Source organism: Miniopterus natalensis, chromosome 18 (assembly GCF_054644295.1).
Source record: "Miniopterus natalensis isolate mMinNat1 chromosome 18, mMinNat1.hap1, whole genome shotgun sequence".
Classification (NCBI taxonomy): Eukaryota; Metazoa; Chordata; class Mammalia; order Chiroptera; family Miniopteridae; genus Miniopterus; species Miniopterus natalensis.
The window spans coordinates 10,222,669-10,236,651 of NC_142098.1; the positions used below are offsets into that span (position 1 = coordinate 10,222,669).

General features: G+C 54.5%; 1 protein-coding gene across 4 annotated transcripts in view; it reads left to right on the forward strand.

Moving 5' to 3' along the window:
• The first annotated feature begins 207 nt into the window (after positions 1-207).
• Positions 208-13,983, forward strand: part of SLC12A3 (solute carrier family 12 member 3) — a 32,485-nt gene continuing 18,709 nt past the window's right edge. For 2 of the 4 annotated variants that reach the window (XM_087827225.1, XM_087827226.1), the window contains exons 1-13: positions 208-489; positions 914-1,060; positions 2,986-3,061; positions 3,759-3,854; positions 4,224-4,363; positions 4,751-4,861; positions 5,764-5,875; positions 6,073-6,203; positions 8,506-8,590; positions 10,155-10,309; positions 10,590-10,697; positions 11,134-11,257; positions 13,634-13,735. In XM_087827225.1, the coding sequence (XP_087683351.1) occupies positions 208-489; positions 914-1,060; positions 2,986-3,061; positions 3,759-3,854; positions 4,224-4,363; positions 4,751-4,861; positions 5,764-5,875; positions 6,073-6,203; positions 8,506-8,590; positions 10,155-10,309; positions 10,590-10,697; positions 11,134-11,257; positions 13,634-13,735 (1,669 nt within the window). The remainder of the gene's footprint in view (positions 490-913; positions 1,061-2,985; positions 3,062-3,758; positions 3,855-4,223; positions 4,364-4,750; positions 4,862-5,763; positions 5,876-6,072; positions 6,204-8,505; positions 8,591-10,154; positions 10,310-10,589; positions 10,698-11,133; positions 11,258-13,633; positions 13,736-13,983) is intronic. The other 2 variants (XM_016221000.2, XM_016221001.2) reach the window with 1 other exon arrangement.

Below are 13,983 nucleotides of genomic sequence, written 5' to 3' on the forward strand. Positions count from 1 at the left end.
GCCATCTCAGCGGTCACATGATCACAGGGTGGGCAGGACAGCAATAGGCACGTGCTCTGCCCCCCACCCAGTCCAGGGACCCTGCTCACCAGCTGTGGGCGGTTTGGGCCAACCTCCCTGCCTCCTCTCTGCTGCTGGCCCAGCCTATAAAGCCACCCTGCGCGTCCCCGCCGACCCTGGCCCCCTCCCCTGACACTCAGAGCCACAATGGCAGAGCTGCCGGCGTCTGAGACGCCCGGGGACCCGACTCTGTGCAGTGGGCGCTTTACCATTAGCACCCTGCTAGGGGGGGATGAACCCCCACCACCGGCTGCCTATGACAGCAGCCACGCTAGCCACCTGACCCATGGCAGCACCTTATACATGCGAACCTTTGGCTACAACACTATTGACGTGGTACCAGCCTACGAGCACTATGCCAACAGCGCCCTGCCCGGTGAGCCCCGAAAGGTCCGGCCCACCCTGGCTGACCTGCACTCCTTCCTTAAGGTAAGCATCGTCTCAGAAGACTGGCCCCTTCCCTACTGTGTGGCCTTGGCCCAGTTACCTAGCCTCTCTGAGCCTCGGCTCTGTCATCTATGCCATGAGGATAAATGCCTTCCTGATGGGTGGAGAGGCCCAAATGAAATGTGGACATGGGAGCTGTGAAGCTCTGGGCACATGTTGTCCGGTCACTGGCAACCCAATCAAGCAAATGAAGGTTGCCTAGAGAGGGAGTGAGCTCCCAGTCAGTGGAAGCATGCAAACAGGTTACACACACCTAAAAGAGATGGAGAGAGGAAAGGAAGGAGGGGCTGCACTAGTGAAGAGGCTTGCTGGGTTTGCTGCCTGGGAGGCTGGGCTGTGGAGGGTGGACGCCTGGGAGCTGCCTTGTGACCCCTGCCTGCCTCACCTGTGGTCTCCGGGCTCCCAGCAGGAAGGCAGCCACTTGCACGCCCTGACCTTTGACAGCCGGCCCAGCCACGAGATGACGGATGGGCTGGTGGAGGAAGAGGGAGGCGCCAACAGCCAGAAGAGCCCTGGGGAGCCCGTGCGCTTCGGCTGGGTCAAGGGGGTGATGGTGAGTTGGGTGTAAATAGGGTGCTTGGGAATGAGTGTGGGGAAATAAAGCTTGGGCCAGCCTCAGCTCTGACTCTCAGGCCCTAGTGGCTGGGCCAAAGGCCATCCCGGGCTTCAGTTTCCCCATCTGCATAGTGACCTCAAATTTTTTCTGATGTTGTACTTCCTGACCTCCTTTTACGACTCCCATACTGAGACCTGGCCCTGGGGCAGATCTCTTTTTGGTTACTCATATGTCCTGTGACCTTGGACAAGTTACTTAGCCTGTGCCTCAGTTTTCTTATCTGTGAAATGATGAGCATTAAACCGGTCAATGAAGGTAAAGTGCTCGGAGCAATGCCTGCCTTGGAATTAGAAGAAACTGCGTTTCCCCCTAAGGACCACCAGGAGGCAGCACTAAACACATAAATCCACAAATGTGTTTTTCTCATTGCCCGTGATGGGAAGAGGGAAAGTTCGCTGTAGTGTAGAGCGCCAGGAAGTCTACAGACAGCAAAGAATCAGGTGAACTTGGCTTCGGAAGACGTTATGGGACTTTATAGAGGGGGTTGCATGAGATTTAAGAGAAAGCTTTAGTCTCTCTGGGAGGCAGTGGGCCTGGGTTCTGACCTTCCCTGCAAACTGCCTGCTGGCTGTTCTCCATCTGTAATGATAACATAAGAAAAATTCAAACCTGTGAAGAATTTTTGTGAGTTTATTTGAGCCAAATTGTGGACAAATGCCGGGAAGCCAAAACCTCAATGGATTGAGAGAGTGCTCCGGAGAATGGCAGTTTTGCACCTTGCTTTATAGATCACAGTCAAAGGGGGAGACGTAAGTGGGTTACATGAAATCCACTGGTGATCGGTTAGGGAGGCGGGAGAAAGCAAAGCGGGGAAACCTCTGGGACTGGCTAAAAAGTAAAATGATAGACACACACTTCTTTTATACATAGGCCATTACAGGATAGTTAACAATCCAAATTAACAAGATATCAATAACAATGAGAGGGTTTTCGGTCTCCACCTTGGTGCACTGAGGGCCCCGAAAAAGGGAAAATTACTTTGTTTTGCAAAGGCATGTTAATCAGGTATGTTATCTCAGATGGAAAAGACAGCCTACGGGCAGTTAAGATGAAAATTAACCTTTGTTAGGGAGAAATACTGCCTTAGGACCTGACTACCCACCAGAAGCTGCTTTTAGTTTTAAAGAGTTTTAATTTCAGACCATCCTTTGTGGTTACTTTAGGTCTTGCCTCCCCTGACCGTGTCAGGTTTAGTATGTGGCCCCTTTTCGTCCACAGACCCATGAGCCCCACTCCACTCCCAGAGGTTCATATCCAGATTCTGGATCTCCCTCCTGATCTGAGCCCAGCATGGCCTGTTCAGCATCTCAGAGCAGATGGAGGGCCTTAGAAATCTTCCACAGGCCCTTTTCCCAGCCCAAGACCTGACTGGGGCAATACCTTCCCACTGGGAATTTGAGCCTCAGCTGAGGACTCTGGCTCTGCTTTAAATTTGGAAGCTGAAGTCACAGCAACCCGAGGCCTGATTACTCCCTGTATGTGGGGCATTGGCTCAGCATTCACTGAACTCCCCCTAAATGCTAGGCCCTGGGCCAACAGCTGGCTCCTGGGGCCATGGCTGGGGCTGCCAAACACAGGATCCTGGGCTTGGAGTAAAGGAGGGGTGACGATGCTTGCAGCCCATCCTCAGGCCTCAATGAGAGGGCAGGAAAGTGGGGAGAGGGCAGGTGGGTCTCTGGGCTCCCTTCCCTCCCTGCCCCATAGCACAAGAGGGGCATTGGAGTGGGTAAAGCAAAGAAAGAACCCAGGTGACTGCTAGGCCTAGGTGCCCGATGCCATGCTGTGATGGAACAGGGACTTGTGTATTTGGCCTTGGGGTATCTGGCCCCCTCAGGTGGCCTCTGAACCCCCTCTCCTCCCAGATCCGTTGCATGCTCAATATCTGGGGCGTGATTCTCTACCTGCGACTCCCGTGGATTACGGCCCAGGCGGGCATTGGTGAGTGCTGTCCTTGGGGAGGAGGGGAAGGTGTGCTTGAACTTGGACTCCAAAGACCCTGGGCCCCTGTAGTGACAGAGGTCAGGGTGGTGTGGAGAGGAGCATGGGCCATGAGGTCAGCAGGCCTGAGGGCTCTCCTTGGCTCTGTTTGCCCTCAGCAAGTCACTTAACCTCTTGGAGCCAATTTCTACTATGGGGCATCCAGGTTAGAAATTCCCACTCTGGACAGAACTGTGTCCAGATGCTAGCTCTATGCCATACTGTGTGACCTTGGACAAGTTTTTTAACCTCTCTGAGCCTTGGTTTCCTCATCAATAAAAGGGGGGTGATAATTGTCTCTACCTCACAGATTTATTGTGGGGTTTCTATGATGCGTGTAAACAGCACAGGACTTGGCACCCAGAGGTGCTCACCAAGTGGTAACTATTACCTTATTTTTTAATATTAAAGGAGGGCACCTTCCCTTCCATACCTAACGGTCCTTTGCGTATTGCTCAATAGCTCCCTGACTATTCAGGGTAGTCCAGGAGGTAGACAGAGACCCATTTTCCAGATGAGTAAACAGAGGCTGAGAGAAGGGAAATGATTAAGTTACATGGCGAATCAGTTGACTGACTCATGTTTTTCACATGGCTCCTTACCTGGGAAATGCCCTGACTGAGTTTTGGGGTGATCACATCCCCACCTATCCCCACAGTGCTGACCTGGATCATCATCCTGCTCTCGGTCACGGTCACCTCCATCACTGGCCTCTCCATCTCAGCCATCTCCACCAACGGCAAGGTCAAGTCAGGTGGGCCCCACCCTACCCTACTACTGCCTTTTCCCACCCCACCTCCTCTTGTAGGTCCCCCAGGCTTCACCCCAAGAATGGGTGTCTGAATGGCTCCCCATCCCCACCAAAACTGGGACACCCCAAGCTGCTCCTTCTGGTTCCAGGTGAGGACTTTGGGCAGGCTCCACAGTCACATACACACACACACACACACACACACACACACACACACACACACACACACACGCATGGCCTGGGTTGTTTCCTGCGCTGTGGGCCCCCTGGAGTCCATGGTCACCCTCTCCCAGCCTCGGCTTCTGCCTGCCCTAGTCCACCCCAGCCAGCTGACTCCTCTGGTTTCATGGCTCCTGGCTCTGTCCCCAACAGGTGGCACCTACTTCCTCATCTCCCGGAGTCTTGGTCCGGAGCTAGGGGGCTCCATCGGCCTCATTTTTGCTTTCGCCAACGCTGTGGGTGTGGCCATGCACACAGTGGGCTTCGCAGAGACGGTGCGGGACCTGATTCAGGTGAGGCCTGATCCAGGTGAGGCCGGGGCTGCCCGGGGCAGAGGGAGCCCACAGCCTATCTCAGTCTCCTTCACCCAACCCAGGCTGGGCCTTCCTTGGCCCATTTTGCCATCAGGGACCAAGGCCACGGTCTGATTGCTGTGGGTCATCTTGACAATCTCATCAAAGAAAGACCATTCCCAGAAGTTTCCTTCAGGGGTGCGTGTTGCCTTTAGGGCCAAATTGCCCAGGCCCTGCAGCAAGTGCTCCGGAGGATCTATTAGCAGGGAAGGTGTTTGGGTCTGTTTTCCTGTGAGAGGGCACCCAGAAATGAGCTGACTCAGGTGGAGGAGTCTAGGGGGCAGGGTTCAGAGGGCAGCGGGCAGCCTGGCTGTTCCCTCCCCCCAGGAGTACGGCTCTCCCATCGTGGACCCCGTCAACGACATCCGAATCATCGGCGTGGTCACCGTCACCGTGCTGCTGGCCATCTCCCTGGCTGGCATGGAGTGGGAGTCCAAGGTGAGGACAGGGTGTTGGAGAGGGGACATGGGAGTGTCAAATGGAGAAGTGGGAGTTGTGAGACCGAGTCCTGCTCCTGGCTCTGCCTCTTCTTATCTGTATTCGCAAGGCTTTAAGATCTGCTGCCTGGACAGAGACCCTAAGGAAAGGGCCTTAAACAAGAGTCATTCATTTCTCTCTCCTGTAACAGTCCAGGCGTCCCCGGTTCCTGGGGCTTAGGTACCCAGACTCCTCCATCCTGTGTCCTCTCCAACCCTGGGTATGACTCTCATCCACCTGGTCGGTGATGGCCACCATCACGTCCGCAGTCCAGTCAGCAGGAAGGGAAATTACCTCTTTGCTCATCCCAGGGCCAGAACTTGGTCTCATGGCCACACCTAGCAGCAGGGGTGCTGGGGGACCGTGGTCGTCATTTGAACCCATGTCCAGCCAACAATCAGAGGGTTGGCACCATGAAATGGGGAAGGACAGATGTTGGGCTATAGCTGGCAGACCTGGCTAGATCTGGCCCCCACCATCTCCCCTCCGCTCACTCTGACTTCCAGCTACACTGGCCTCCCCCCCTGCCCCTTGAGTGCACCAAGCTTCTGGCCCCATCATTCTGATGCTCACTCCTCCTGTAGGACCCTCAAAGACACCTTTCCAGGCCACCCTGCTAAAGTAGCCCCCAACCCAGCCCCCATCACAACCCTGTTCTCACTCTATATTCATGTTCCCCACCTGTCAACCAGACAGGAGCCCTGTGATAGCGTCAACTCCTAGAAGAGAGCCTGCAGCATGATGGTGGCAAATGAGTGACTGAATGAATGAATGAATGAGAGAGGGAGGGACCTTGGGCAGGTGCTCGGGTGCCCTGAAGAGATGGGGTCAGGCCCTCTGACCTCTAGGTCCTTTGTTCCCAGGCCCAGGTGCTCTTCTTCCTGGTCATCATGGTCTCTTTTGCCAACTACTTGGTGGGAACACTGATCCCCCCGTCCGAGGAAAAGGCCTCCCGAGGCTTCTTCAGCTACCGGGGTATGCGCAGGTTGGGGCCCCTGCCCATGGGGACAAAGACAGTCTGCCCACCAATCTGGCCCATTCTGTGGGCACTGGAAGGATGGGACCCCCAACTCCAAGGCCAGGAGCTGCCATCGAAGCCCCCTTCCTGCCCAGCTGGGCTCACTGAGGAGGCAAAGCCCTCCAGGTGGCCTGACTCAGCCTTGGTTTTCCAGGGGACATTTTTGTCCAGAACTTGGTGCCCGACTGGCGGGGCCCGGACGGCAGCTTCTTCGGGATGTTTTCCATCTTCTTCCCCTCGGCCACAGGCATCCTGGCAGGAGCCAACATCTCTGGGGACCTCAAGGTGAGCAGCACGCCCATCCCTTCTTCTTTCTGGCCCACCTACCAGGGTCTCCCACTGGGCACTGAGCCTGGCACCACGGGGCCAGGGTTTCTGAAATGCAGTCCAGTCCAACTCAACTCAATCCAAGTCAATGCCACTCACTCGGTTCAGTTCTCAGCTTGTTGGTTGACACCAGCAGCTCTCTAGGCCTTGAGAGCCACCCCCGAAAGGAGCTAGTTTTCTCCCTAGTTCGTGGGAGTCTCAGCCTAAGGGGAAGACTGACCCAGCTTGACCTTTTGAAATTCGGACTGGATCCCGCACATCTTGCTGGGCCAACACCCTCCCAGTGCCCTCGGCTCTCTTGATGCAGGCAGGCTCCTCAGCTCGGTGTTCAAGGCCCCAAACACTGTTGCCACAACCATGACCCCTGCCCCAGCCCCAGGATCTACTGCTCTGCCTTGTTCTCCCCTAGCCTTTGCCTCTGCTCTCCAGGACTCCTTACCCTTGTTTCTTTACCTCGTAACGTCTGTTCCTCTTTCAAATAACACGTCCATCCTTACATCTCTCCCAGTGCTTCCGTCAGCGTCATGGTCCCCAGTATAATGATGTCAGGACTTTTATGTCTGTCCCCTGCATCTGGAGAGCTGAGGCCTACCTCTGTGTCTCTATATCCAGCTAAGGGTTGGACATATGCAAGGTGCTCAGGACATGTTTGTTGAGTGAGTAGTGGTGAAACGTAGCAAATGAGAAGTGAGAGCAGAGATACAGAGTGCTGTGACTTGGGGGACAAGGAAAGACCTGTGGGCAGGGGCTCCAGCAGAACCTGTGGGTAGGGGTGGGGGTGGGGGTGGGGGTGGGGGTGGGGCTGGAGCTGGGCTCCGAGAGAGGAGAAAGCCGGTGGAGTCTCTGGCAGGCCCATCGAAGGAGAGGGTGGATGGTGAGGCTCCTGGCTCAGCGCTGGAAGCCCTTCAGTCTCCAGTCCCCCTCCAAAGGTGCTCCTTGGTGCATTTCCTTAAATGAATTACTAATCATGCATTGGCAACAATCTCGAACCTTCGCCCTAGAGGTGCACAGCGAGGCCTGGAAATCAGAGAGCGGCCGCCTCTGTCCAGCTCCTCTCCTGTCTCCAGGAGGCAGCCGGCAGAGGCCTGGCCCACCTACCTTGAGGTCCCTGCCAGGTCTGGCTGTGCTCAGACAGCTGGGCTCCCCTCCCAGCCCTGTTAAAGATCCTCGTAGCCTGGGGATTTATCTAGATGCTTCATCAAGCTTCTTAGGTTACAACTGGCCCAGTGTGCTGGCTTCGGGGCCGGCAGCTGTCTCAGAGCTGGGTGGGGGCACCTTCCCTCTGTCCTAAATGCCCTCAAGCCCTAAAGGGGCCTTCCCTCCTGGATCCTGCCCTCTGTCCATCCCAAGGGACAGCGTGTCCTTGGCAGAAGAGCAGCTCATGGAGACTTTATGCAAATTTCTTAAAACCTCTCTGGGCCTCAGCTTCTCCACCTGTAACACGGGGTTGACACAGCCCCCACTTCTCAGGGCAGGGAGTGAGAATTCAATGCGCTAATTTGCGTAAAGTGCTTAGAATAGACTAGCTGCCAAGGTCATGGTCATTGTTACCACTGGGCTTGCATGGCGCCTTTTTTTTTTTTAAATGTTCGCTGGAGGATGTTTTTTCCATTGCTTTTCAGAGAGAGTGGAAGGGGGAGAGAGAGAGAAAACTTGATGTGAGAGACACACATCAATCAGTTGCCTCCCTACCAGGACCGGGGATTGAGCCTGCAACCGGGGTACATGCCCTTGGCTGGAATCGAACTCAGGACCCTTCCGTCCGAGAGCTGACACTCTAACCACTGAGCAACACTGGCCAGGGCATGGCGCCTCCTTCTTAAACATTATCCTCCTGGCAGCCGCAAGGACTCCTGCCACCATCACGCTCAAGTTACAGAGGAGCCAGCCGAGCTCAGAGAGGGTCAGGGGCTGGCCCAGGGCCACACACACAGGGGGCTGAGGATGTGAGTTTCTAGAAGAAAGAAGCCTCAACTTTATCACAATAATGTCACTCAACAGACATTTCTTGAGCACCTGCTTTATGCCGGTGTCTTGGCTACAGCAATACCTAAAGCAGGCATGGAGCTGGTTGGAATTCCTCTCTCAGCTTTGGGCTCCCAGGCCCTGGATGTGGTCTAGCCCTGTGACCTTGGTTGTGTCTGTCCTCTGTAAGTCCTCAATGGCGAAGTTCCTTTTTCTTTGTGCCCCATCCCGAGCCTGAGCCTCGGACAAGGGCAGGGCCTGGAAGCGCTGATGCCATCTCTGCCCCCCTCCCCAGGATCCTGCTATAGCCATCCCCAAGGGAACACTCATGGCCATTTTCTGGACCACCATCTCCTACCTGGCCATCTCGGCCACCATCGGTAAGTAGCCGGCCCAGACCACTGGAGGGGGTCACAGAGTGGGGTTCAGCTAACAGGGAGAGCTGGGCTGGGAGGGCTTTGCAATCCCAGAAGGCAGAGCCTTGGACCTTATTTTGAGGGCACCTTGGTGGTGACCAGAACATCTTCATGGGGTGGTGGGGGACCAGGCTCTTTAGTCCCTTCAAATCTGAGGTCACAGATTCAAGGGTGTGAAAATCCTACAGGACAAATTATGTTCTGACTATAGGAATAATAGTAGTGTTACCAGCGAGACGAGACCTTGGTTCTTGTCTTCTTGAAGGAAAGGTTTCAATCAAGAGGCAATGTGTAGAAAAGCAAGGAAAAATGTATTGGCTGCAGCAAAAACACTTAGGACAGTGAAACAAGGAAGGGCCTAGAAGAAGCACCAGGAGAGCCCAGGCCGGGCGGCTTTGGCTCACTGGGAAGTCAGAGAGAAGGGGGCCCTGGAGCCAGGTTCAGGGGTTAGCCTGGGGTGAGCTGCCGATGCCCATTGCTCCCCTGGTTGCGAGTCTTGTGGGGTCCCTTGGAGTTTAGGAGATGTGTGCCTGCGGGGGGAAGGAGGGTGGGGAGGGAATGGCAAAGGCATGCTCCCTGGAGGGAGAGAGCCCCAGGGCCTTCTTCACTTTCAGGGATTTTAAAGGCTGGGCATTTAGAGGAGGTCTTAGGGAAGGATCAATAGAATAGAATATTCATCAGCTTTCTGCTGATGTACCAAATGAGATTTATTCCCTTTTTAAAAAAACGCTTTTATTGATTTTTTTTTAGAGAGGAAGGAAAGGGAGAGAGAGATAGAAACATTCACATCAACATCGATCTGCTGCCTCCTGCACCTCCCCTGCTGGGGATCAAGCCTGAAACCTGGTCATGTGCCCTGACCAGGAATCGAACCTGGACCTCATGGTGCAAAGGTTGACGCTCAACCGCTGAGCCACACCAGCCGGGCCTGCCCAGCCCCTTACTTGCCTTATCACATTTAATTAGGGCGCTGTCACTTCCACCATTTTACAGAGGAGAAAACAGGGCTCAGAGAGGTTCAATGACCTGCCCAAGGTCACACAGCCACTGAGTGGTGGAGCCGGGCTCTGAACCCAGGCCTGAGCTGCTGACAATTGCCTCTCACTGAGATCCTCACAGGTGTTCTTGCTCCTTGTGAGGTAAGCTATTCACAGGTGGCTAAGGGACATGGCCCAGGTGACAGCCAGTCATGGCCTGAGACCCAGGTCTCCACTTTAAGGAGGACATTGTGACCTTAGAGAGGTCACCTGAGCTTGCTGTGCCTCTGCAGAAAGACAACAAAAGTAATAGTAATACCTGCTTCCCAGGGTTGTGCCTGTCACATCACAAGAGCTTCCTGTGTGTTAGATAATATCATTGTCTTTATTATCGTCATTGTTATTACATTGTCATATAATAATTATCACTATTATTACCATCATATTATGTCAGCAGCCTCTCCCCCTCTGCAGAAGTGTCAGCGTTTGGGGGATGGGACCGGAGGAGAGGGGAGGGAGACAGACCTCCTCACGCCCTCCCTTCTCGTCAGGCTCCTGTGTGGTTCGTGATGCCTCTGGGAATGTGAACGACACAGTGATGCCCGGCTTGGGCGCCTGCGAGGGGCTGGCCTGTGGCTATGGCTGGAACTTCACAGAGTGCTCCCAGCAGCACAGCTGCCACTATGGCCTCATCAACTACTACCAGGTACGTGAGACCTGGGCCGGGAAATCAGCCCTGCCAGGCACAGGGAGGGGCGGGCTGGGGATAGCTGGGTCCCAGGCTTGGAGGAAAGAGGTTTGGGCTCAGGTGGGGGTCACTGGGCCCAGTCCCTGTCTCGATAGGCACTGGATCCCAGGGTGATGGTTGCAGACTCAGATGGAGGCATCAGGACCCAACCCTTGCTGACAGAGGGGACTGGGGTGCCCAAGGTAGGGACTCAGGCCCACCCCCCACCATGCCAACCCTGAACCCCATGTTGCTGCAGACCATGAGCATGGTGTCAGGCTTTGCACCCCTGATCACGGCCGGCATCTTCGGGGCCACCCTCTCCTCTGCCTTGGCCTGCCTCGTCTCTGCTGCCAAAGTCTTCCAGGTGAGGCTGCAGAAGGGGGGACTGGTTAGTGTCTAGGAGGCCCAGGTGCAAGAGTCCCCAGGTGACTGCTACAGAGGCCAGGAGGTGTCACATGACGGGGGTGTCTAGACTGGAGGAAAGGGGGCTAGTGAGCCGACTCGCAGAAAGCAGCCGCCTTCCTCTGGGGTGTTTGAAGAGCACCTGCATCTCCCACCCAGACTCTCCCGTGCACAGCCCGGTCCCCTGTCTGTCACCCCACCATCAGGTTTCACCCGATGCCACTCACTTCTCTCATTTTCCCCTTTGGCTGTCTTCGTGGTGAGGTGGGAGGGGGGGAGATCACTCCCAGGTAACACAAAAGCCAGGTCAGGAGGGAGCTAGCAGGACCTGGGGTCCAGGTGGCTGCAGGGGAGGGGGGGCCCGGCCACAGGCTGAGCGCTGCGTCCTGTGCCCACAGTGCCTGTGCGAGGACCAGCTGTACCCCCTGATCGGCTTCTTCGGCAAGGGCTATGGCAAGAACAAGGAGCCGGTGCGCGGCTACCTGCTGGCCTACGCCATCGCGGTGGCCTTCATCATCATCGGTGAGAGGCTGGAGGCTGCACAGGGGCCTGGCCTCTCCTGGCGGCTGAGGGCCACGGCTCGGGGCTTCTTTCCCTTCTGCTCACCCGGGTGCCCAGAGCCCAGCCAGGCCTGGCAGGTGTCAACGTAAGAAACATTCAAACCTGTAGAGAATTTTTCTTAGTTTATTTGAGCCAAACTGTCAATTGCTGAGAAGCAAAATCTCAACGGATCAAGATAATGCTCCAGAAAATGGCATTTTTGCACCTTATTCTATACACTAAAATCAAAAGAGAAGACGTAAGTGGGTTACGTGAAATCCACTGGTGATAAATTAGGGAGGTGGGAGAAAGCAAAGCGGGGAAACGCCTGGGACTGGGTGAAAAGTAAAAAGATAGACACATAGATCTTTTATATAGGTGGGAGCAGGATAGTTAACAGTCAACCATTAACTCAATAACAGTAACGATGAGAGGATTTGTGGTCTCCACCCTGGTGCATTGGTTGTGCCCTGAGGGGCCCATAAAAAGGGGGTTATCCTGACATTCCAAAGGTATGTGATTGTAGATGCAAAAGACAATAGACAGGCTCAGTTAAGGTGAAAGCTGAGCTTTGTCAGGGAAGGTTCTAACCTAGGACATCACAACCCACCACAAACTGCTTTTAGTTAAAAAGTTTTAATTTCAGACCATCCAATGTGGTTACTTTGAGTCTGTAAGGCCGCCACACAGGCCTCCCCTGAGCTTGTCAGGTGTAGTGTGTGGCCCCCTTTTGGCCACATAGGTAACGGGCAATTGGTGAATATCTCAGTCGAGTGAGGCCTTAGCTGGAAGGAGAACTTGGGGAGGTCATGTGGCCCCTCCCCCTTCCCCTATACCCAGGCTTGGTGGCTCCCACACCATGCCAGGCAGGTGAACCCTCCTATTTTGTTAGGGGGAACCCTCTCTGCTTTCCTTGGTTCTGCATTCCTGGGCCCTGGCAGCTGGGACCCCACCCATCCCACCTCAGGTCAAAATTAGCCCCAGGACACCTTTTGAGCATAGGACAAGCTGACTGGTCCCCTCCTTAGAGCTGATGCAAACAGTGGGACCAATATCTCTGTAGGTGTACTAACTAGACAAACCTTGTTTTGCCCACTGGGAGCTGCTAGATCCCTTGGGCTTCAAGGTAGGGGATGCCCTAGGAGAAAGATCCCAGTTCATCAGTGAGTTGGATTGACTTTCTATCCTGGCTTTACCATGTGACCTTGGACAAATCACTTCACCTCCTTAAGCTTTAGTTTCCTCGTGTGCAAAATGGGAACAATAGTGCATAGCAGGTGTGCCCCAGATGGCAGGAAGTGTCCATAGTATACATGTACACAAATGTGCATACATACATTCATTCATATACGTATGCTCTCACGTGTGCATGCTCCCCAGTACTTCCTGATTACTTAGCCAACAAGTCAGAACTTGCTAGGAGAGAGGTGGCCACTGAGAGCAAGGGCAGTGGCCATGTCTTGGCATGATGACTCCTTGGTCCCACTCCCTGTGGACAGGAATGGGACAGGGTCGGCTGTTGGTGGTCCTGTGATCTTGCCACAACTGAATCCTTGCTTCTCAGGCCAGCATCACCAATCCGTGAGACTCACCTTAATGGTCCAGTCATTTCCACTCAGGGGATCTCTCCAAGCACTGGACACTCCTGGGTCCTGAACCAGGTGGGAGGCAGCAGGACCACACCCATGGGATGGAAACGTCTAGTTAGGCTGGTGATCCTGACCCATCTTGGTTTCCTGCTCACCCTGCAGTCCACCCCGACTTGGATTTGGTGTCTTTTTATCCGAGGGTCTGACCAGACCTCAGACTGAGGACATGGCCTCAGAAGGTCTGGGGCAGGGCTCCTGTGGCCATTCAGTGGAATATATATGTGAGGAGATGCTTGTCTTGTTTTGGGAGCCCCGCAAGCAGGCCCCGAGTTTTATATGCAAGTTTGTCCAGGGAAGCAGGAGGGCAGAGAGGGAGGGGAAGGAGCTAGTTCTTGAGTGGGTCCATTGTGAGGGCCATTGTGATATGGTCTCAGGGCTTCAGATCAAAGATAATGTGTATCTTGGCTCTACTTACTGTAATTTGTGGTCACACAAAAACTGACAGCCCCTGTCCTTGATCACCTCGTTGCCAGATGGGGTCTACTCTCACATTGCCCTCTATCTCCTTTAAAACTGGCAGTTTACAGTTTACAAAACATTGGCCCTTTGAGCGTCACAAAATGATGGACCCATTTCACAGATGAGAAGGTTGAGACTCACTGAGCCTCAGAGGCCTGTCTGGGGCCCCCCACCCTTTGACAGTGGTGCCAGGTGGCTCCTTGGCAAAGTTGCCCAACAGACTGTTCTCTCTCTCCCTGGGTCCCTGAAGCCGAGCTTAACACCATCGCTCCCATCATTTCCAACTTCTTCCTGTGCTCCTACGCCCTCATCAACTTCAGCTGCTTCCACGCCTCCATCACCAACTCACCCGGTAGGCAGCCCCTCGCCCCTCCATGGGAGGCGGCTGGGGAACGAAGGGGGGAGCGGGAGGCACGGACGCAAGTGGGCAGACCAAGGTCACCTCTCAAATCGAAACCAATGAAAGGCACCACGTAAATAATAATAGTAGCTATCCTTTATCAAACACTTACAATGTACACCGTACATGGATTCCTGTAGTGCTTACAGTGTACAGAGGTTTTCCTGGTACCTTCCTCAGCCAACGTCTGATGCCCCAGA